The 22,422-nt window shown below is 33.6% G+C and overlaps 3 protein-coding genes across 5 annotated transcripts; 1 reads left to right on the top strand and 2 right to left on the bottom strand.

Moving 5' to 3' along the window:
* The first annotated feature begins 2,947 nt into the window (after nucleotides 1–2,947).
* On the top strand, nucleotides 2,948–4,596 carry LOC114717181 (40S ribosomal protein S24-1-like). The gene is made up of 5 exons (XM_028902275.1): nucleotides 2,948–3,085; nucleotides 3,166–3,207; nucleotides 3,370–3,540; nucleotides 4,249–4,335; nucleotides 4,417–4,596. The coding sequence occupies exons 1-5, from the start codon at nucleotides 3,014–3,016 to the stop codon at nucleotides 4,447–4,449; spliced, it is 405 nt and encodes a 134-aa protein (XP_028758108.1). The 5' UTR covers nucleotides 2,948–3,013; the 3' UTR covers nucleotides 4,450–4,596.
* A 904-nt stretch (nucleotides 4,597–5,500) lies between these two features.
* On the bottom strand, nucleotides 5,501–9,537 carry LOC114717178 (maltose excess protein 1-like, chloroplastic). The gene is made up of 9 exons (XM_028902273.1): nucleotides 9,212–9,537; nucleotides 8,463–8,636; nucleotides 7,817–8,107; nucleotides 7,499–7,588; nucleotides 6,914–7,015; nucleotides 6,697–6,815; nucleotides 6,540–6,602; nucleotides 6,192–6,253; nucleotides 5,501–5,867 (listed from the first exon to the last, which is right to left on the bottom strand). The coding sequence occupies exons 1-9, from the start codon at nucleotides 9,449–9,451 to the stop codon at nucleotides 5,779–5,781; spliced, it is 1,230 nt and encodes a 409-aa protein (XP_028758106.1). The 5' UTR covers nucleotides 9,452–9,537; the 3' UTR covers nucleotides 5,501–5,778.
* Nucleotides 9,538–13,101: 3,564 nt separating this feature from the next.
* On the bottom strand, nucleotides 13,102–16,486 carry LOC114717169 (very-long-chain enoyl-CoA reductase). Of its 3 annotated transcripts, none has more exons than XM_028902264.1 (5): nucleotides 16,375–16,486; nucleotides 15,885–16,046; nucleotides 15,676–15,715; nucleotides 14,180–14,934; nucleotides 13,102–13,578 (listed from the first exon to the last, which is right to left on the bottom strand). In XM_028902264.1, the coding sequence occupies exons 2-5, from the start codon at nucleotides 15,951–15,953 to the stop codon at nucleotides 13,510–13,512; spliced, it is 933 nt and encodes a 310-aa protein (XP_028758097.1). In that variant the 5' UTR covers nucleotides 15,954–16,046; nucleotides 16,375–16,486; the 3' UTR covers nucleotides 13,102–13,509. The 3 variants fall into 3 exon arrangements, with proteins under 3 accessions (XP_028758097.1, XP_028758099.1, XP_028758098.1); XM_028902266.1 differs by having other exon boundaries at nucleotides 15,885–16,007; XM_028902265.1 differs by lacking the exon at nucleotides 16,375–16,486 and adding an exon at nucleotides 16,097–16,157 and having other exon boundaries at nucleotides 15,885–16,007.
* Between the last annotated feature and the right edge of the window lie 5,936 nt (nucleotides 16,487–22,422).

Here is a 22,422-nt window from a genome sequence, read left to right as displayed (position 1 = left end):
AATAAAAATTACTAATAAAAAGTATAAATATAAATAAAATTGAGTCACAAATATAAACATTATCATGTCTAAACTTATATTACAGTATAATAAAGTCTATTGAATAAACAAACTAAATAGAGGACAGACATAAACAACTAAATAAGCATTAAGTTCAGTAGATAATTACAATGCGGATGATCTAGTTTGATTATAAATAATTAACAAAAAAGTTTAACTAACAAACATAGTATACATAAAGAATAATCATTTATCATACCGACAAAAAAGAAAAGAGTCCATCATTCTTAGTTCTAAATTTGTTTCTACTATAAAAATGATATAGATCTTTATTTTAGTTTAAAAGATTTTTTGATCAATTATATTTCAAGTATAAAAAATATGGGAGAATGATAAATAAAGACTGTAAAAATTATAGATACAGTATTTTAATAGGTTTTGACAACTTATAAATAACAATATATTTTTATGAATATACCTAGTTTTAAATTTTGCAATTTTCATGTTTTTTTGGTTATTTTTCCCACAGCTATAGTGATTCTTTTTTTTCTTTTTGTGAATGCTATCTATGTAAGCTGCCAAGATAAGTAAAACTAAGAGTATGATATGTTTAAAATGTTAGGGTTTTCTTTTTTAAGTTAAGAAAAAAAGATAGAAATTAAAAAAAAATAATTTGGCGGGCCTAAACGGGCCGGCCCGTTTATTTTTCGGCCCTACAGGGCTGGCCCTTTTAAGCCCGACTTCCCTTTCAAGGCTTCAAAATATAAGCCGGCCCTCGACTTAAACGGGCTTAAACGGGCCGGCCCGACGGGCTCGGCCCGTTTTCCCGGCTCTAGCTGACAACTATTGTTTTGAAAATTTTTATAACTTCAGTAACACGGTTAATAATTTTTGTAATACTATTAAAAATTTAGTATAGCAATTAACAACAATTCCCATAAAAATTATTTTTTTTAATATTAGATACCTATAAAGGTTGTACAATAAAATTTTCCCACTTATTAGGCAGCCATTATGAATATGAGAGTTGTTAATATGATTACATGACTTGTTAATCGTATTACTAAAGCTGTAAAAATGCCACTTTTCGAATTTTCTGGAAAACCTGTTATTAAATGCTATACCTAACTTGTTAAGAGTTACATAACTTATTAATGACATTACTAAATTTATAAAAATGTTACTTTTTGAATTTATTGAAAAATCTATTGTTAATTATTATATTGAACTACTTGCTAATAGCATTCCAAAACTTATTAACTGTGTTATTGAAATTATAAAAATTTTCAAAAAAATAGTTGCCAGCTGTTGGAGCTCTAGCTCTTGATTGTTGGCCAACCACCAGAGCTCCGGTGACTGCAACCACCTGAACTCTAGTGACCGTCGCCTTCACTGGAGCTTCAATGACCAGCTGGCCAATGAGGGTATTTGGTTTTTCAAAAATAATAAAAAAATAAAGGTCAATATAGTCATTTGAACAAATTTGTAAATCCCAAATTGGTCACTTATGTCTAAATTGAGATTTTGCTTATTTAAGTGGCCATTTTGGGATTTTCAAGTTTAAGTATTACTTTTGTATCATTTTCCCTTTATGCAAAGTAAAAACTATTTTACACTTTTGTTGTAATAATAGGATAATTACTATTTAGTAAATTTTTAATTTTAACCAACGGGAGTTGGTCCAAGTGGTAAGCGGCTTGGTACCGCTTAAGCGAGGTCTCGAGTTCGAGCCTTAGCGTATGCAGAAATCCCCGTTGAGAGACTCACGCACCACAGCCAGGTGCGCAATGCGGGTCGGATTCAAATGTAGTTGGAGCAAAGTTTCGATAAACTGGGTGAGCAACCAAATTTTTTTTTAAATTTTAGTATTTTATAATATCAGTAGAGATCTTTGTTCATATAAATGATTTATTTATTATTTAGTTATACACTTCTCAATAAAATAAAAAATATATTTTTTAGATTTTTCTTTATTTTAAAAATTTAGAAAAATATTATAAAATTTCACTAGAGAGATTTCTTCAAAAAAGTAAATGGATTTTTTTGTTAAAAATATTATACAATTGAAGCTTTGGATTTATTCTTTCAAACTAACTATATGATGTTCAAATCAATTTAAAATCAATTAGAAAATATGATATCCCAACTCATAAAAAAATACTCTTATGAGACTATTTATAAACTTTAAATTTGGAAAGAGACATAGTTCATTTTATAAGTTTTAATTTGAGTTTTTTTTAATATTTAATATATTTTTTAATTTTGTTCTTAATTATTTATTTTCTCTTGTTTACTATTATGTCTCTTAACACATTTTTTCCCACATTGTCTTTCATCCTTTTTTCTTATTTATTATAAGAATATATTTAGAAAAATATATATTTTTAACTTATTTATTACTTTTAATTAATTTTAACTAATAATTTATTATTAAAAAATTAGTTATTTAAAACTTATAATAAGTAAAGTATGATATACTAAACCCAGAATCTCATAAATAAATTCAAGCCAAGCCCCATTTTTTGGGCCATATCGTATGTGGGGACATATTAAGCGCGATACTCACAAGAACTGTGCTACTCCTCTGGTCCTTATTATAAGACCCCATTTAACTTTTTATTTGGTCCTAATTATAAGACCCCAATCCATTTTGTCTCTTATATTTATGCATTTTTTTCCAAGATAATCCTTCTAATAATGATAGTTTTAGCCAATATACTTAATTAGCAAGATATTTTAGGAATGACAACACTTATTTATTATAAATAACCAACTTAACTTACTTTCTTAATCTCCTCAAATAATCAATTGGGTCTTATAATTAGAACCGGAGGAGTATCATTTTTGGGCCATCCGGTTTTTCCCGTTACTCATTTTCAGCCCACGAGTCTGAAACCCTAATCTAGCTTTTATAAGGTCTCGGATTTGGCGGCCATTTGTTGGTTGTCGCCCAAGCTGTGCTCTCCCTTGCTCTTCCTGCGAGTTTCCTGCATTTTGAAGCACCAAGCACAACATGGCGGATAAGGCTGTGACAGTCCGAACCAGGAAATTTATGACAAATAGGCTTCTATCTCGCAAGCAGTTTGTGAGTTTGTCATTCATGGAAGCACATTGAATCTGTTGGGTTTTGCACCTAATTTTTTTCCATGTTATTTTGTGGTGCAGGTCATTGATGTACTTCATCCTGGGAGGCCAAACGTATCCAAGGTACTTTAGTTTCTAATGTCATTATTATGAATTGTTATGGGTAGAATCTACAAAACTTGTTTGTAGCACAGGCAATCGGAAGTCTACCTTTCAAGCATTTACAGTTTTGGTAATTACATGACCCCTCATGTTTTTTTTTTTTTTGTGGGCTGCGGTATGAAGGCGGAGCTTAAGGAAAAGCTATCAAGGATGTACGATGTCAAAGACCCTAATGCGATTTTTGTCTTCAAGTTTAGAACTCACTTTGGAGGCGGAAAATCAACCGGATTTGGTTTAATTTATGATTCCGTTGAAAATGCAAAGAAGTATGAGCCCAAGTACAGGCTTATCAGGGTAAGTTGACTTGGTTTAATGGAAAAGATTGATTTGTTGGCATCATCACGCTTTTGATCATTTTCTTGATCCATAGTTCTCTACTGCCTTCGTTCTTTTGACCCTCGCTGTTGGGATTATTATTTCAGCCACTTAGTGGGTTAGTTGGGTTGGGTTGGGTTGGGTAGTGAGAGTTTGCTGTTTCTTCTAATCTGAATGGAATTATAATTCATTGGAAGATTTACTTATTTCCAAACTACCGACTTTGAATTCTTTATTTTCTGAGCTCAGAAAATCTTCTATTTCTCTATGGTCAAGGGATGCTAACTTGTGTGGGTCTGTATTTCTCCATCATTCTGGAGTTGCTAGGAATGTCGTTTGTAGCATTAGCGGTGTACAGCCAAGTAATGTAGTATTTTCTAGTCGTGTACGTTTATCATTTAAATGGTTTTACCTAGCTAGAATTGTTAATAGTTCTTTCTATTTAGTGTTAATACTCCACCGTCCTTAATACAAGACAGTGCACTACAAGTAGGTTTTATATTAAAGTAGGTTTTATATTAAAGACGAGAGGAGTACTTGGAATTCTTTTGGAGTTAGTTGCTGAATTTGTTAACTGTTCTTTTTTGTTACCGATTCTATTGTTATTTTTATGATTTTCTGTGTTCTACGTGCTTTGTTCAATTTCAATGCACAATCGAAACCTCTTTTTTTGTTTGTGTGTGGCAGAATGGACTCGCTACTAAGGTGGAGAAGTCCAGGAAGCAACTGAAAGAGCGGAAGAACCGTGCTAAGAAGATCCGTGGAGTAAAGAAGGTAAATTTACTTAAGGGCTTATGGTCACTTTGAATATATCTGTACTTTGATGTGTTTTAACTTCTGTCTTTTGTTGTACAGACCAAGGCTTCTGAGGCTGCAAAGAAGAAATGAGTCTTCAGAATGTTTGTATTGATTTTAGTTTTCCCGAGTTCAGTTAAAATTTTGCTTCTCTTTACATTTTGTTGAGCAGTACAATACGATATTTTTCAGTTTCACTGATTAATTTGTTCATCTAGCATATTAAAGATCTTGATTACTGTGAGTCGGCTTAACCTTGTTTTCACTGATAGTGTTGATTCGTTACCTGGATGGTTGGCCTATATTATAGACCGTGAATGCTCATTTGAACTATGAATCAGCATTTATAATATCACCTGATGAAATTCGTCGGCTAATTATGGTTTCTTAATTGTAGTACATCAATTCCACCAATTAAGCTTTATGGATGTCCTGCACTTACGCAACGTGGTTTACGAATATTGTATACGAATAATTACCTTTAAATTGCGCGAATTATCAAATTAATCGAAATACTACTTTATTGTTTGTGTTAATGAATGATTAGGAGAAGTGGATAGTTCTCTTGTCGAAGTATAGGTTTGATATAACTCATATTTTTCCAATTTGTTGAAGCAAGCAAGCAGGATTAGGGGAGAGGTAACTTTGTGCAAAGGGTTGCAATTTGGTTCACTTTAGGATTGGGATTTGGGATTAGTTTATGCTTGACCCCTGTGCTTAAACTTGGTGCAACAATAGTTGCTTCAATGACAGGCCAGACCCAATTTGCTAGTTGAACACATGCTTATCCGCCTTCACCATGGGTAACAATAACAACAGAAACCATAAAGGATTTCATGAGTCTAGCTCATATCGCAAGATTACAGTGTTCTGTGAGCAAAGGAAGGCATAGGATTCCAAAACCTCAAATGTAATAAACGGAAAAAGAAAACGGTGTACAGTTCTCATGATTTCTGAACTATGTAATGTTCCTTTTAAACTTCTGCATTTATACAGATTATTGTCATGCTATTAATTTATTCGTTATCTGACTCCTTTTACTGACATAATATAATGAGATTTATTTGCATATGATTTTAATATTAAAAAGCAATTTATGTATATAGTAACTCATTTTGAGGGAGTTATCTAACAAAAAGAAAAGTTTAACGAGACAAATTAAAATAATTAGAATAAAACATCAGCTAAAAACAGAACAAAGAGGAGCAAAATGCTAATCTGCCTTTCATGATCAGCAGAAGGGCGAGGATTGTTTTCTAAGAGAAGCTTCTATCATCATTTACCAGCAACTTATCTCCTTCGTAAAATTCAATCTGATTTTCCCCTTGATTTTGCTTATTGTACAACACAATGATACGCATCACCGATGATCGCAAACACACTAGACAATTTCAACTCTCAGTAGATGCAGCGTTCACCGCTTCATTTTGACGATTTAAACACTAAGGCCTGTACAGAATTCAATGGTGAACGGTAGCCATACGCTGAAGAGTCCCTCCAGAAAGTTGTCACTGTCACAACCAGAGATAATCAGCGATAGTGTTCCATTGCCTTTGATAAAAAATTGCTACTTAATATGTGATACATAACCTAAACTTCAATGAGCACATATATTAAGTTCGACAATTAAGTAACTGACAAGTGGACGGGCTCTATTGAATGAACATAACTGTTATACTTTGAAGGAAGAAACGTCAGCAAGGAATTTTAACAATGCAAGTCATTTACCGGAAATGAAACCCATTAGAATAGTGTTAACAGAAGAAAAAAAGGAATGAACTCGGAATCATAAACGTATGCAAAGATTGGGGAACTGCAAGGACATAGAGAATAACCTATCCATAAAACCAGACCGACTGTTGCTGCCAAGAAGTATTCTTTCCTGATAGTATTGAACCTGCAATCACCAAACACCCTTAGTTTTCACCTAACCTTTGGTTTTAGGGAAATATGCAAATATAATTCATGGAACAAAAGCTAAGATCTGATACACCATCAGTAAATCATATCGTCAACTTTAAAAACAGACTAAACTTACAGTCTCTTGTTTTAAAGTTGATGTAGCAAATTTGTAATTAGGCCTCAGAGTTCAAGGGGAGTAAAAGGCAATATCCCCACTAATTTTATTCTACAAAAGATCCAGAATGAATGCAGACAAGAAAAATGAAGAGGGATCAACTTACAAGTACAGGCATACAATATTCCCATATCCATAAAGAAAAGTAGCCCAAGAAGAACCAATGAACCTATCATCAAAGTTGAACCAGAGAATAGTGAACTTTTACATGTAGAAGTAATAGTGGCAAGAACAACGAGAGCATGCGGAAAGAAAGGAATTACCACATGAAATCACGAATAAAGAGAGCACGTGGGATCAGAAGTCCATTTCCAATCATAGCAAGCAAGATTGTATAGGCTGATAAGCCTTTGATGTTCTCAGGATTCAGAAAATTTGTCCACTAGAAAAAGGAACATAGAAGATAAGGTCATAGTTAGACATTGAAGGTAAATATTAATTGTCCTTCAAGGAAAAAATTGGTATACACATTCAAATTACCATCTGCGAAATTGGCATCCACATGAAGAGAAGCGTAGCCGTCCATCCAGATAATGACCCAACAAATCTGACGCCTTGTTCAGGGAGCTTTCCACTTCTCGCCTGCAAATCATAGCAGTGATGCGTTTAAAAGGATGCTGAAATAGGAAGCCTGTTAAATTCAGTTCCACACAAGACCCAATGTACAAACAAGAATTCTTCCTTCATATTTCTATGTTACAGACGGATGAGTGATAAATATACAAGGAAATTATATAAAACTGTGTTGCTACTAAAATGTCAAACAAGTTGTTGAAATAACTGCTCCTAAGTAGTTTGAGACAATATTTCACAGTAATATATCAAATATGAGTTGAGCTAAATTATGGAAGCTATAATCAAATCCTTTTAGCATGGTAGCATCCCTTCCCTCATTAACTTCAATGCACCGGATCAAATTTACCGCTTCAAGTCCCTGGAGAATTGGTCATTTTAAACTGAGGACAGTGCAGTCTTGCACCACTTCAAACTAATTCACTGGATTTTAACTTCAAGATATCACCTTCTTATAGCCTGACTAAAAAATCAAGGGGACAAGGAGATTACCATGATAACAGCCACAACAGCTATCACAAAGGCTGTAGTCCCCGGTAAGATACTGTTTGGCACATACGGGACAAATGTAGACCACATTATCTGCATCCAAATTTAAATGTTTGCCGACATAAGATAAATAGTAAGAGATATCATGGAATCAAGATATTTGTCGGTCTATATTCCAGAGATGGAAAAACATAGAAGGTATGCACATGCAACTGAGTGACTGTAAATGAGTGCAGGGGGCTTTGTCCTTCGTGTGAGGACACAAATGGTAAGAATTTTTAATTTTAATTATTAATGGGGCGGGGGGAATTGGAGAATTACCTGAGGAAGCACTGATAAACCACCAACAGTGATGAAGTCTTCCCAGAAGCTCCAGATTGCAGCATTCAGTAGACCAAGGTAATTCAGAAAATTCAGAAAAAGGCCAGATCCCACAACAACTGAGGTGGCCACAAAGTGAGGTAGGGGCATGGCTCCTGCTAACGCCAGCTGAACAAGGACTACAAATGTTGAAACCACACCCAGCGTCTGCACCACCATTGCTTCCTTTTCTTTCTTCTTGGCAAAGTATGATAGTAGTGACAAATTTCCAAGCAAAGAAGTAAGCATTCCCTGCATTGATGTCCATGCCAATTTTAGCCTTAGGTTCTAAAAGGCATGCCCCGTTAAGTTTTGATAACATAAAGCACAGGGATAAAGAATTACTGATATATAAAATTTTGAAATTGAACATTCTGAAGAACCATTTAAACTCTAAAGCTTAAGCCATAAAGACATAAAATTGGTTTTATTACTACTTTTAACAAACTTCTTCTGAAGCATAGTCTTGGAAACATGTTACAAATCATTGTTCATCCCAGTGCAAGATTATAGAATAAACTACTCTTGTTTAAACTTTTAAAAGGGTTTGCAGGGTGGGGAGGGAGAATAGAAAGCTTTTGATTTAAAATTTGGCACTCTGCCTTACCAGCCATGAGACAGCAAAGAGAGGAGTTTTATTTCCTGCCAGAAGATTCTGAGCATTAAGGATAATCTGGGGTAGCTGCAGTAATAAAAATGGAATATTGGCTGCTCCAGCGAGCTTGGATGTCAGTGAATTCCACTCCTCGTACCTTTTATTCCTCTCAGTGTACACTGATCCCTTCAAGTATTTCCCAAGTAAATCGCAACGTCAAAAGTAAAAACAACAAATGGAAACCAAGTTTTCTTGGACAAACCAAATAAACTCGCATAAGAAGATGAGTCCACCAGACCCTGAAAGCAACGTTCAATTCTTTATGTACTTGTTCGAAAGTAGCAAAGTAACACTGATTTCATGAACCTTCGAACAATTTTTATCTTAAGCAATGATTTGATCCCTGGGGAGTGCTGTACCCAAAAACTACCTGAAAAGCTGAGGTTCATAATAGCCTCACAATAGAATGGAATACATCCAATGCAGGATTCAAGATACAATGAGTCACAACAAGCTCGTAAGAAAGTAGCCAGCTCAATCAATGTTGTAAAGTTTTCTCCGGAAAAATAAGACAAATTGCTCATACTTGTATACCAAGAAAGCGGTCCAAGAAAAGGGATAAAGATTCAGACAAATCATCAATAATTTCTTAGCCACGTTAAATAAAACCCAGAATATGAAAGACTCCAAATTAATACATCCCAATACAATGGAGGTTCTCAAACGGGGACAGAAAAAAATTGCTAAGAATAAATTAGTACCTGATGGGGATGAGGGACATCAGAATGAAGAGCATTAAGGGAAAAAGCGAGTCGAGGGCGTGAAAGGGAAACAAAGGGTCTGTAGTGGGTAAAGCGCGAAGCAGAAACAGAAGAACTGAGAAAAGGAATGGGTTTTTGATATGGGGATGCAAAGGAGGAACGCAGGAAAGGAATATTTGAACTGGAATGGTGAAGACGAAGCGGAGGAGGATTTTGGGTAGCAGAAAAGGAACAGGCCATGAATATTGAATAGAGCTTCCTTCTAAAATTGAACGGTGCAAACGTGAGGAGAAATGAGAGCAAGAACTATGCACTGAGGAAGACGACGACCTGGCTTCTCAAATTAGACGGTGGCATGCCACTATATAGGATATTTTACCGATCTCTGCTGCGATGAGAGCGTCGTTTTTCTAGAAGCAAAAATAAGACGAGGGAGTGTTTAGTAGACCAAGTGAGGTAAATATGAAAAAAGATTTGTTTTGACTTGTGAAAATATGCTTTTATCAAAAAAACATGTTTTTGAACAAACACCTCCTAAATACTATCTGGTTATAAGATCCTATTTGACTTTTATTTTAGTTCTAAATATAAGACCCAAATCCACTTTGTCTCTCATATTTATACATTTTTTTTCCAAAGTAGCCCTTCTAATAATGATAGTTCCAGTCAATACACTTGATTAGCAAGGAGATTTTAGGAAAGATAACACCTATTTAGGACAAATAACTAACTCAACTTACTTCTTTAATCTTCTCAAATTAGTCAACTAGCTCTTATAATTAGGACCGGAGGTAGTACTATTTTGGTCATAAATATAAGATTTATTTTGTAATGTAATTTACTTGATAAATGAATTACTACCTCCAATCCTAATTACAAAAGCCAGTTAACTAATTTGAGAAGATTAAGAAAGTAATTTAAGTTAGTTATTTGTCCTAAATAAGTGTTGTCTTTTCTAAAATATCCTTGCTAATCAAGTGTATTGGTTAGAACTACTCCTCCGGTCCTAAATGTAAGACCCTTATACACACTAGTATAAGAGTCTTATATTTAGAACCGGAGGAGTATTATTGTTAGAAGGACTACTTTAGAAAAAAAAATACAAATATGAGAGATAAAGTGGATTTGGGTCTCATATTTAGGACCAAAATAAAAGTCAAATAATATCTTATATTAAAGAACGGAGGTAGTATTACTCATGACTTTGGATAATTGATAATAAAAATTATATATCTATAATATTAGGGAAAATCCCAAAAAAAATGATTGTTGAATTTTAAAATTCCAAATCAAGAATTACTACAAAAATGTGTTGTCATTTGCTTTTTGAATGTAGTCATTTTCTTTATGAGTATAGTAACTAATACTGATTTGAAATTTTAAAATTCAAGTGTAATTTTTTTGGGATTTTCCCATAATATTAATTAACAGGGGTATGACTGTGTGAGGACTGATTCATGCTTTGCAGTTTACTTTATTTTTTAATTTTTGACAATATTACTATTTATATGTTGAAAGTGACATTATATTTGTACTGTTTGTAAAGCCACATTCTAGTTTTCATCCATGTGTATATGAAGTGGACCAAAATGATTCGAAAAGGAGACAATAATATTGGTCTAAATTATAAAATAAAAATATTGCAAACAAAAGATCGAAATTCGCTTCTTCCATGCCAAGTGTAACCTCTGGCAATTTGGTTAAATGCGTATTTGCACTAACCAAATTGCCTGAAGTCATTTTGGCAAAGATCGAAATTTTCCACTGTGCTCTCTTAGAATAATTTAACCTTTTTGATTTAAGATGTTTAAATTTGATATTTTATTTAATTTCTTGCTAAAATCTAAAAAATTATTTTTTTCATGTTCTTCATTTCGCAAATAAAATTTTAAAACGAAATATTAAATTTAAATAACAATTAAATTGTTGAAATTGCTTCATTGTGAACGGGCGTTGTAGGTGAAATAAAATGAATGTTCGAAAAAATTCTAATAAATAGCTGAAAAGAAAATTGTGAAAAATGACCAAATAAGCAAATTATTTAGGAACAAGGACCCACCTGGCAGAATACGGTGGAAGAAAAGATGCAGATTCATGAAATAGAAATTGTAGATCGTAGAAAGAAGAATTACAAATTATGGATCTGGGCCTTCCCCCCAATATAATTTAGCGATTAATCAGGTGCTTTTGCACAATTTTGCGATAATAAATCCGTGACAGAGAGCGGGGATCTGCCGAATTTAGATGTCCCATGCTTTGACTTTTGAAGACTCCCAAGCAACCCCACATGATTCTTCAATCATAGATCTACTTAACATCATCAACAAAAATTAGAATAAATATATATTCGTCCAGGAAAATAATAATAATAATAGTACTCTTTTGATCCTATTTATAGCGCGGAAAAGGAAGACATTTTTTTATATTATTTATAGGGTGTTGAGAGAAATTTTTTATATGGATGTACATTTTACCCTTTATTTATTATTGTATTGACTTTGTTTACATGAAGTATAATATATGAATAAAGATAAAGTTGAAAACTTGTTGAATTTTAAATAAAAATTAATAAAGTTTAAGATTTTTCTTGAAACATATCAAGAATGACTTATAAATACGATCAAAAGAATAGTAATCTATAATCTCTGGCTATTATTTATTTATTTATTAATTATCTATTCCTAGATATAAAAACTAATTTAGGTATTTATTTCTAAAGTAACTCTTACCATAAAAATCAAACGCTATATTTTACGGTTGCGGGCAAAGGCCACTCCAGATACTTCCATAACTATTTGAATGATATCTTGGTGGTTGAGCGATAAGCCTGTGGGCTCTTTTCAACATTTGCATTCTGATCCTACTGACTAGGGTTTCGCTTCATGTATTGGCCCAAGGGAAGTCATCTTATAAATATATTTTTTTAATTTTAGGAAAATGAAAAGTAGATTTCATTCGTCCGAACACGTGGTAATAAAGGATAGGGTGGGTCCCTTTTCTATATGATGGGAGTTTGTCATCATTTTTGAAATAAATCTCATTGGAGGGAGCCGAGACCCATATCAAGATTTCAGATCATGTAGGGCTTTCGTCTTTCAATTATTATAATTGCCAGCTTACTCTTGCAACTCAATTCGCTCCAACTCATATAATTCAATAGTGAGGTTATGAGTGTTCAGTCGAAAACATCTTTGCATATAGGTTTATGTAACTTGTAGCTGTCCAAAAAAAAAAAAAAGTTACTAGGACATGAATTTCTTACCCCAAAAAAAATATCCGGTCCTAAATATAAAATTCTTAGACACACTAATATAAGGATCTTATATTTAGAACCAGAAGAGTAATAATTTCCTGCATGGCAGGCAATTCATTTCAACTTTGACTTCTATTCCTAAGAATATAATAATAAATTTACATGACAGAGTGCATCTATATCTTAGCAAATAGATTACTTATATTACTGAATTAAAGTGATGCTTGGGGGAAAGCTTTATTTGGGATCACAATTTAAAGCACTTATAAGCATATTTCACATAAGTCAAAACAAAATTCTTTCCAAAATATATACCTCATGTTGAAAAACTATTTATAAATTACTCCAAACGAACTCTAAAGAAACGTTGTTTGGCAATAGAACTTGACCCATTACCCAAAATGCAAGCATTACAAGCGATCCACGCAAAATATCCCAATATTATTGAATGGTGATGCCCAAAAACCACAGCAATATTGATCGACATATCCCAAACTATAAGTGGACAAAATGACTTTCGGTGCATATGAAATATAAGTGGTGGTAGAGGGAATGTGCTGTGCTGTGCGTGCGTGTGTGAGAGAGAAAGATGAGTCCAGAACTACAACAATGGATGGAGAAAAGAAAACTGACAGTATGAGAAAAAAGGATCATCCATAAGCCAAGGATGCATGAGCCAAAGAGGATCATTTTCCCAGGAAAATAAAAGAAATACTAGAGTTAGTCACAAAACAGCCCATCGGATAGTTAAACAGCCTCAACTATGATCAGCACAACTTACTATTTAAAACAATCCTAAACCTCACAGCAATTAAAAGTAGCCAGTACTTCTATCTGAAAATTATTACAATTTTTTCTGACGAATAACACCAAATAAGAACTCCAACAAATTGAGCCCGCTCCCTATATCAAAGTTCACGAGAAACTGAGAAAAATCCGTGTCTGACAACACTGGATGACTAGCAACTTCAGCATTGCAATAAATCTAGACTGCCACATCTAGATGAACAACAAGTAGCAATGGCCTCTTAAATGGCTATGGCTTCTACAGGAATGGAGGTAATATTACCCACCGACGAGGATACCTGGGTCTTCCTTCCTTTCCATCAAATAGCTGCAGGTAACACCAAATTGACATGTAAAATACGCAAAGACTAAACAGTTAATTGGGGGGGGGGGGGAATGTCTTTTTTGTTCATCCGATGGGATATGACAAAGCTGTATCCCATTCGTTGCTTTGATCTATAAGCACTGTCGAAAATGCCCAAAAGAAAAAATAAATAAATTAAATTCCCTTAGCATGCTCAACAAGTAAACATGTGATCCTTGCCCCCTTAGTAAAATGAAAAGTGTTTTCTTCCCCCCCCCCCCCCGGGGCAATATCTGTTATGCCTTCCTAATCATTCATCAACCATAATCATTTTCTAAAACTTTTTCTTTTAAAATACAGATATTAAATTATTTTTCATCTCTAAAACTGCTTTAGAATATGATACTCAATTATGTTGAGCTATAGACATACATGTGCAGACTGCAGAACATGGAGACAGATACATGAACACGCAAAAGCATGAGGAGACCAGTTATTACTTCCTTCATATTTATCATGCCCTGAACACCAAGTGTCCATGTTTCATAGCAAGCAAGTGTATTCAGGTGAAACAAGTATATTTTGGTCTCACAGTTTATCACAACAATGAGCAAGGGAGACTGACCTTCTTCAAACGCCTGTGCTTCGCAAGAGCCCAGTTGGTCATGATGCCGGCAGCAACCACAAGAAAAACATAACCTGCAACAGTCTGTGTTGCGATGTTGAAGCCCAGCCACTGGTAGATCTCTGTTGTATAATTTGCGCATGTAACAATATTGAAGAGAAAGCCGTGTGGGATTTGATATCCACCATCCCCTTCAGGCCTACGGAGATTCCTCAGCAAAATATGGCAATAGAAATTTGCAATTTGACAGAGGATCCCAAAACCAAACCCTATCTTCATTTGGAGATCACTTACAGGGGTGTAGAGTGGATGGTTCACATAATAAGCAATATAACAGCCAAATGTCCAATAATAAGCACAGTTACGAAACACATTTGAAAGGGGCGATGTTGCATGGCTGAAGCGATGGACAAAAAATGTTTCCATAATACGTTTAAAGTAATGGAAACACCAATAGTACATGGCGTATGTCTGCGCAGGTTGGATGACTCTTTCCCCTTTATAGCCAAAATACTCATAAACAGGGAAGTAGTAGAAGATTGGGTAGAGGACCAAAGGACCTAAATACTCCCAGAAGAAAAGTGTGCGATAGGAAACTTGAGGGCCTAAGTCCTTGAAAACTACAGTTAAGTTGTTTGAATTTCCATCTGTATAGTCTTTAAGACTTTTCTTGTAACTAAGGACAACAGGCCTTCCCTTAGATCCTGGTTGGACTGGGAGGGTGAGGCGCTGCCTTGATGGGTAGTACTTCTTGGCTGTAAATATGAAACATACAAATCATGTTAATGATCCAATGCTCTTAGACCTAGACACTGATACTTCAAAGATAAACATCCCTTTTCCTCCCAAAAGAGATGTCAAAAATGGAATAGCAAAGGCCACAAAATATATTGATAGCAGCAGCAGTGAAACACAATGAATAAGCTTCAAGTTCTGAAGTTGACACTATGATCGTCCATAATTAAAGACGGACTAATTCAAGATCTAGAAATAGCCTTGTAGATCTCGTACATGATATCAAAACCTCTTGATCGTGTATATAAGGAAAGAGGACTTTAATAAACTTTCTCCCACACGACCAAGGCAACTTCAAAAATTGTATCTGCTTGAGCAATAATTTAAACTCAACATGCTTTTACCATCATTCAGATTTATATTTCAGGAGAAGAAATATTTCAACTTAAATTTCAAAGGTAATTTTAGAAAGAACAGTGAAATAGCAGTAGAATTATCAGGCGTGCAGCACATGAAGTGAAGAAGCTGATCATCACACAGTATGCACTGAATAACTTATAAATTAAACGGTCTATCAGAGATATTTAAGCTATATGGCCATCAGGAAGCTGAAACTATTCACAGAAAAAGCTAAGAACAATTTAGGTAACGCCTCAAGCCTTAAAGGCTTAAACTTTTCAGATAACAACAAAATATGAAATGAACAGTTAAATCCAATTTATGTGCAGTATGATCAAAGAAAAAGTGCATGCTCCACTTACTTCGCTTATGAATTGCTTCCTGGAGATCCGCTACAGTCGCCTAACATAAAGCAAAAATGAGAAAAATCGTGAATGGCTACTATGGAAAGTTGTCCACATTTAAAGTTCGACAGAAAAGGAAGTACTAAGGATTGCAGAAATGAATTTAACTAAGAAACTGCAACACCATAACATGCAAGAGCGGTAAATTTGAGAGCAAGGCGGCGTACCGAATCACTGAGATCAACGCCTCCTTTAAGGATTTCTCTTCCACTCCGCGAAACCACTGAGACCTTCATCCTCAAAGAAACAGCCCCCTTCCCGAAGCGCCTTCAGCAACAAACTCAGTCAATCTGCGAACCGTTCGATGCAAGATCCCCGAAAAGCAGCAGCTGGAAATAAAGATTATAAAAATGAAGATTCACAAGCCCAATGAACGAACCAGCGGGAATACAAGCTACGCCGTGAATAAATCTTAACGAAATAGGCAACACTTGGAAGCACGGGAAGTTCCAAAAAACTAAAACCGGAAGCAATATTGAATCCAGAAACCCCAAATGCGCAGGGAACAAGAAACAAACAGAAAAAATAGATTTTGAGGATAACAGACCAGATTTGATTGTGAAGAAGATATGAATTATTGAAGAAACTTGGGATTAAAACCCAACCATTGAAGAAATGAGTCAAAGAGGAAAGGATTAAAGGGAAACGTTGGATTACCTGAATTGGAAGGAGAGGAGAGAAAGAGATACAGAAGAAGAAATGAAGAATGGACGGGAGGTATGAATTGGATATATGGTAGTGCGAGGTGGTGGTTTCGGGGTTCCTATTAAATGCGTACCGTTGGGGTAGGAGAGCTAACTGGCCGGACTGATGAACAAGACCATACCAATTTACCATACTTCAAGGTACGTTTCCCTCCAGCCCTTCACGCTACCTGCTTTGGCCAATGTCAATTCCAAGTTCCAATTGGGGTTTTTTCCACTTCTTGATCCATGTGATCAACTATGTCACTATTTTCTCCTCTCAAGCGTTAGTTAAAATTTCTAATAGATCAATTCTACGAATGGTAACTATTTATAGAAATTTTAAAACTTTTAAAAGAATAAAATTAATTTGGGCAACTTTAAAAAATATTACTCCTCCGGTCCTTAATATAAGACCCATTTAACTAATTTGATTAGATTAAAGAAGTTAGGTAAGTTAGTTAATTATAAGAAAAGTGACACATTTTTCCTAAAACACCATAATCATCTTTTTTAATACCCTCTCTCTCTTTTATTTGATTATGGTTGAGGGAATATCTATAGGGGTAATTTAAAGAAAATTGATAAATATGAGAAATGGGTCTTATATTTAGGACCAAAATCAACTCAAAAATTGGGTCTTATATTAAGGACCGGAGGAGTATTAATTATTAATATTGATTTCTTTTAGAACTTACAGTAGCTCAATCTTCATAGTAGTAGTGTAAGGATGCTTTGAATTTGATCACAAATCACCCAACATCTGTTACAGTTAGTTTAACTTGGTCCAACCCAAATTTGTGGGAAGTGGAGATACTCCATTTGGCAGAGCTAAATGCAAGGCAACTCCTTATATTTTCTCATGCGTTAGATATAAGCTCCATTTGAAAAATATTGATTTTTTTGACCTGAAAAACATTGATTTGATCCTTTTGTAAGGTCCAATTCCCTCTTATTCCGTGTATTAATGTTTTTTCCCTCTATAATACTACTCTTTATATAAGAGTTAGATATTTAAGTTGTGTATATTAAGAAAATTAGTTAAATTGATTATTTGTAATAAATGTGTATTCATTGGTTTAAAAAAAAAAAACAAATATGTGTTCATTTTCATAAACAATCATAATTATGTACAGTAAAACTATGGGGAACCTTTTTAATAAGTATAATTAATAAGGATTCAGGATTTTTTTTTTAAAAAAAATTGTCATGAATTCTCTACATATTAAATGCAAATAACCAGCTTAATAATTTTTTAAAATTATACAAATTAATTAAAAGGACCTTATATTTAGTATTTGAAAGATTTTTTTTTCCCCACTCCCACCTATCCTTTTTTTGATACACACTCCCACCTATCCTTTCATGACATTATCATTGATATGAACTACTTTTCTTTTAAGAAGCATGAATTCATTATTTTTACTATGTATTTAGGAGCTCAGTGGAATCTTAAGCATCATTTATCTTCATTTATCGTATGTGCTCACACTCTTTTGGTTCCCGTTCAAATTCTGATCTAACTACCTTTTGTAGGCCCAAAAAGAAAAAATCATTATATACATGTAAAAAATTTATAAAACCTTCAAAATATATCCTTATCAAAAAGTCAACACATTAATTATGATGCATTAGTTACATATAAATTTTAATTATGTAAGTGGAAAAGTATTATACAAATATACTCCTATCCTACATATAAGTTACTTACAGTATGTTTTATATAGATCAAGAAAACTTAAATTTCATTAACTTTCATTTAAAATTTAATAACTTTTCAATTTTATCTCCAATTAATATATATTATATCCTATAAAAATAAAATCAACACAATAAAAAATAAAAAAATAAAATTATATATTCATATAAAAAATTTCTTTTTTTATTTTAGAAATAAGACAAAAAATTTTCTTTTTTCTTCCTGTCCTGAATAGAACTAGAGGAGCACGTAGCTGTGGATGTCTAAAAATATTTTCTCGCCATCCGTGTAACGGGGCGGAATGAACAATGAAGAGATGACGCCATTTCCTGTGCATTAAAAAATAGATAGAAGTGGGGTTCACAATATTTTAATGGTAAAATGAACCTCTGTGTATAAATATGTCACTCAAATGACTTTATAAGAACGCGTAACTAGAAACCACCCTCTCCCCCCCCCCTTCCCATTATTTAATATTCTTTACAACCCCTTTTTAATAATTGTTTTCACTCATTCATTCATTATTTGTTTGGTTGAAGGGTAGCTTAGTAATCCGTGTCCATTTATTCCCACAGTGATTATTTTTATTTTAGTTATTGTTTTGTTCATTTTCCTCAACACACTAACCATAAGATCACGTGAATTAAACTATCGAAAATCTCTTTTATTATTATTTTTTTAAATTTGACTCTCTTTTTTCACCAGCAAATTTGACTCCTTTTATTCTTATAAAGACAAGACCCAACATGAAACTTTTTTTTTTATTACCCAGGGTATCCTTCTACCCAAATTGTAAAAGATTAATCTCTCGGATTAATGTCAGACACCATAGCGGAGACCCTTCCCAACAGTATTTTTTTCCATACACATCGTCCTAAGAATCGGACCTAGGATGTGATATGTAAGCTGTCCAAATTCTTTCCACTTGGATTAATACTTGTTGGTAGACCTAACATGAAACTAGTTGTGAAGCTGCTTCTTCATTTGGGATTGGGTTAGCATTTTACAAGCTTCAATCCGATAACAATGATAGTGTCTATTCCCCGGCCCAAAAACTAAAGTCTGCTGTGTTGCTTAATGGTTGGGCCAAGAGGACGTGAGCCCAATGTCAATTTTGACGACCCAAATTAGTAAATCCCCAACAGCTTAGATTGCGTCCATATCCAAATTCGCTATTATATTTATTCGTTACTATAGTATTGACCTGAATTATTTAGTGAAGTGATATTTTTCAGATATTCAAACATTTCTCTTTTATGGTAAGGGCTATTGTTTAGATATTTTAAAGAGACCGTGAGTTCATGATGGGTTTAAAATATAAAATGAATCGTTCTATTCCTTTTACACAAATATATATATATATATATATAAGTACATAACTTGTGATAATTTTTTTAATTATTATTTAGAGTGTGGAGACATATAAATGATGTGACAATGATATTGGGACGAAGTGGGATCTTACGTTCTGCGGTAAAATTAGGTTTGGTGTAGGAGTGACTATGCGTTCGTGGACTCAATTTCTATAATTATTAGGTGTGCGAGTTGAATTAATTAACATTGTTGACTTGCTTTGTTTCTTACATTATTTGATGAGTAACGAAAATGATGAAAGATATTGTTCATAACTTGTCCAACTCCTCACCACATATTTCATTTCAAGCTTTACCCATACCCAATTAATCTAATTGACCGCGATTAATCAATATCTAGCGCGCGCACACACCTTATCTTATTTATAAGGTACTTTCATTTATATATTTCATCAGAACGAAGAAACATTTTAAACCTTGTCAATGTGTTGTCTTTAAATTTCATAGTTTTTTATTTTATCCCAGTTTAATATGTACACTTTTTTTTAAAAAAAAAAATGACAGCCTATATAAAATAATGAATCATGGATAAAATTCTCTGTACTTTATAGGACTAGATTTTCGGCAAAAAAAAAGAAATTTATATGACTAGAAGAGTGGATAATTTTTGCCTTTTGGTTTTTGTTTATTTTCTGCTGCTTGTGTTTTGTTAATAGGTTTGTTTGGCCCGCACATTTGCGTATGGTTGATTTGCTCACCTTTTTCCTAAATCATGATGACCGTTTTGTTGTGGCTCTTTCTGTTTTGGGGTGTTTCCACCTTTTTTTTTTCAATGTTCATTGGGATGCATAGCTGTCCGTGAGACTTCAGCTCGTAGGGATATGTTTGAAGACTTAAGTTGTGCTACCTCTGAATTATAAAACCTCATTTATAATCTATAAATAGGATTTTGTAAATAGGGCTTGAAGCAGTACTTCTTTAACATAAGTATGACTTATTATACATTTTTTTTTGTCATTAACATAAGTCGCTCATTATTGTTCTTGAACTTTTCAGTTTTCACTCATTTCTTCATATTAAATAAAATAAAGTTAAAAAATTATTAAATTTTATAACAGAATTAATAAAATTTAGGATTTTTATTAAAAACTAAACAGAGAGTATAACTTGTGCATGTAGAAAGGAGCAAGGGATAGATCAATGGTGGATCTCTCTCTCTCTCTCTCTCTCTGTGGTTATTGTCCTTTCACACGAGAGAGAGAGAGAGAGAGAGAGGCGTGGATGGATAGGAGCTGCCGCGTAGGGTTGAAGTTGAAGGTTAATTCAATTTGCTCACAGCTTTGCTCATTCATCTTCCCTACGCATTCCGCCATTACGCCCGTCGTTTTCCATATTACCATAATAATAATAATAATAATGCCACGTTTTACACACGTTCGTTTTCTTCCAATTTTTGGCTCCTCAGGGAATTGAACAAATCTGAAGTCAACTTCTTAATTAAGCCACCGCATCCTTTCGTATTTTTCTCTTCAACTTTCAATTTATAGTAATTTATTATCTCTACATCTACATGTGTGTGTGTGTGTGTGTGTTTCCCTCCATGCAAGTTTGAGACTCTTCTATAATTAGACCACTTCCCAATCTCCGACTTTGTCCATTATATTTTTCCTTCTTAATTCTTTCTCAACCCAAATATTCTTCAATTCCCAGCCAATCATTTCATTACAATTATGGATAATCCTTAACGTATCCAATATATATATATATATATATATGTATAGCAATATGTATTAATTAAATATTTAGCAAGACCAAAATGTTTTAGTTTATCCATGCATGACATTCATGGAATCTCATATTCTAATAAGATCTAGTCAGCGGAAAAGCCAAAAGAAAATAAACAATTGGATAACGAAGTACTCCTCCGGTCCTAATTATAAGACCCAATTGACTTATTTGAGGAGATTAAGGAAGTAAGTTAAGTTGGTTATTTATAATAAATAAGTGTTGTCATTCCTAAAATATCCTTGCTAATTAAGTATATTGGCTAAAACTATCATTATTAGAAGGATTATCTTGGAAAAAAATGCATAAATATAGAGACAAAATGGATTGGGTCTTATAATTAGGACCAAATAAAAAGTCAAATTGAATCTTATAATAAGGACCGGAGGAGTACTATTCATTGAGAGTCTTATCCCGTTAACGATGGCGGCAGCTTCATTCGTTTAAAACTCCTTTTCATGACAGCAACTTATGATATTGACTAATGAACAACAAAACAAAACGCAAACTTTTGGCACGCGCCGGACGAAAAGTATTTATTGGGAGGCTTCGAAACTTCAACTAAACACGTCATATATGCTTTGACAATCCAACGTTTGACGATTTAATCATGATAGAAAGAAAGCCAATGATAGGCCAAAACACACTACTCGTCAATACAAATTGTGTACCTATGGAGGGAAAAAAAAACAACCACACAATTTAGGGGACACAAACATGTTCGTGTAATAAAACTTGTTTGACCCTTCATGGGAGACGAACTTTTTCTTTTTTCTTTTCTTTCTAAATATGATCACATAATAGAGTTCGATTCCAGTATTGTCAGGTCCAATTGAAATTGGGCAGCTCACCCAAAACTCTTTTTTTCAGATATCGTGCTTATGTGATCAAAACCCCTTTTAATAGGATTGTTGCATTGATATAATATTTTATTACGATGCATATAAAAAGATATAATACTATATCTGGTCTTAACTATAAGAGTTAGTTAATTAATTTGAGTAAATTAAGTTAGTTATTTGTAACAGAGATACGTGTCGTCATTCCTAACATATCTTTGATAATCAAGTGTATTAACTAAAACTATTATTATTAGAAAGACTACTTTAATTTGAAAAGAATGCATAAATATGAAAGAAAAAGTAGATTGAGATCTCATATTTATGATCAAAATAAAAATAAGACGAGGTTTTATATTAAGGATTGAAGGTAATATTTTACATGA

This window comes from Neltuma alba, unplaced genomic scaffold, assembly GCF_004799145.2.
Source record: "Neltuma alba isolate B1F8T4 unplaced genomic scaffold, ASM479914v2 tig00011709_pilon, whole genome shotgun sequence".
NCBI classification, from domain to species: Eukaryota; Viridiplantae; Streptophyta; class Magnoliopsida; order Fabales; family Fabaceae; genus Neltuma; species Neltuma alba.
Note: the sequence above shows the minus strand (reverse complement) of the source record. Positions and strands in the feature narration are given on the sequence as shown.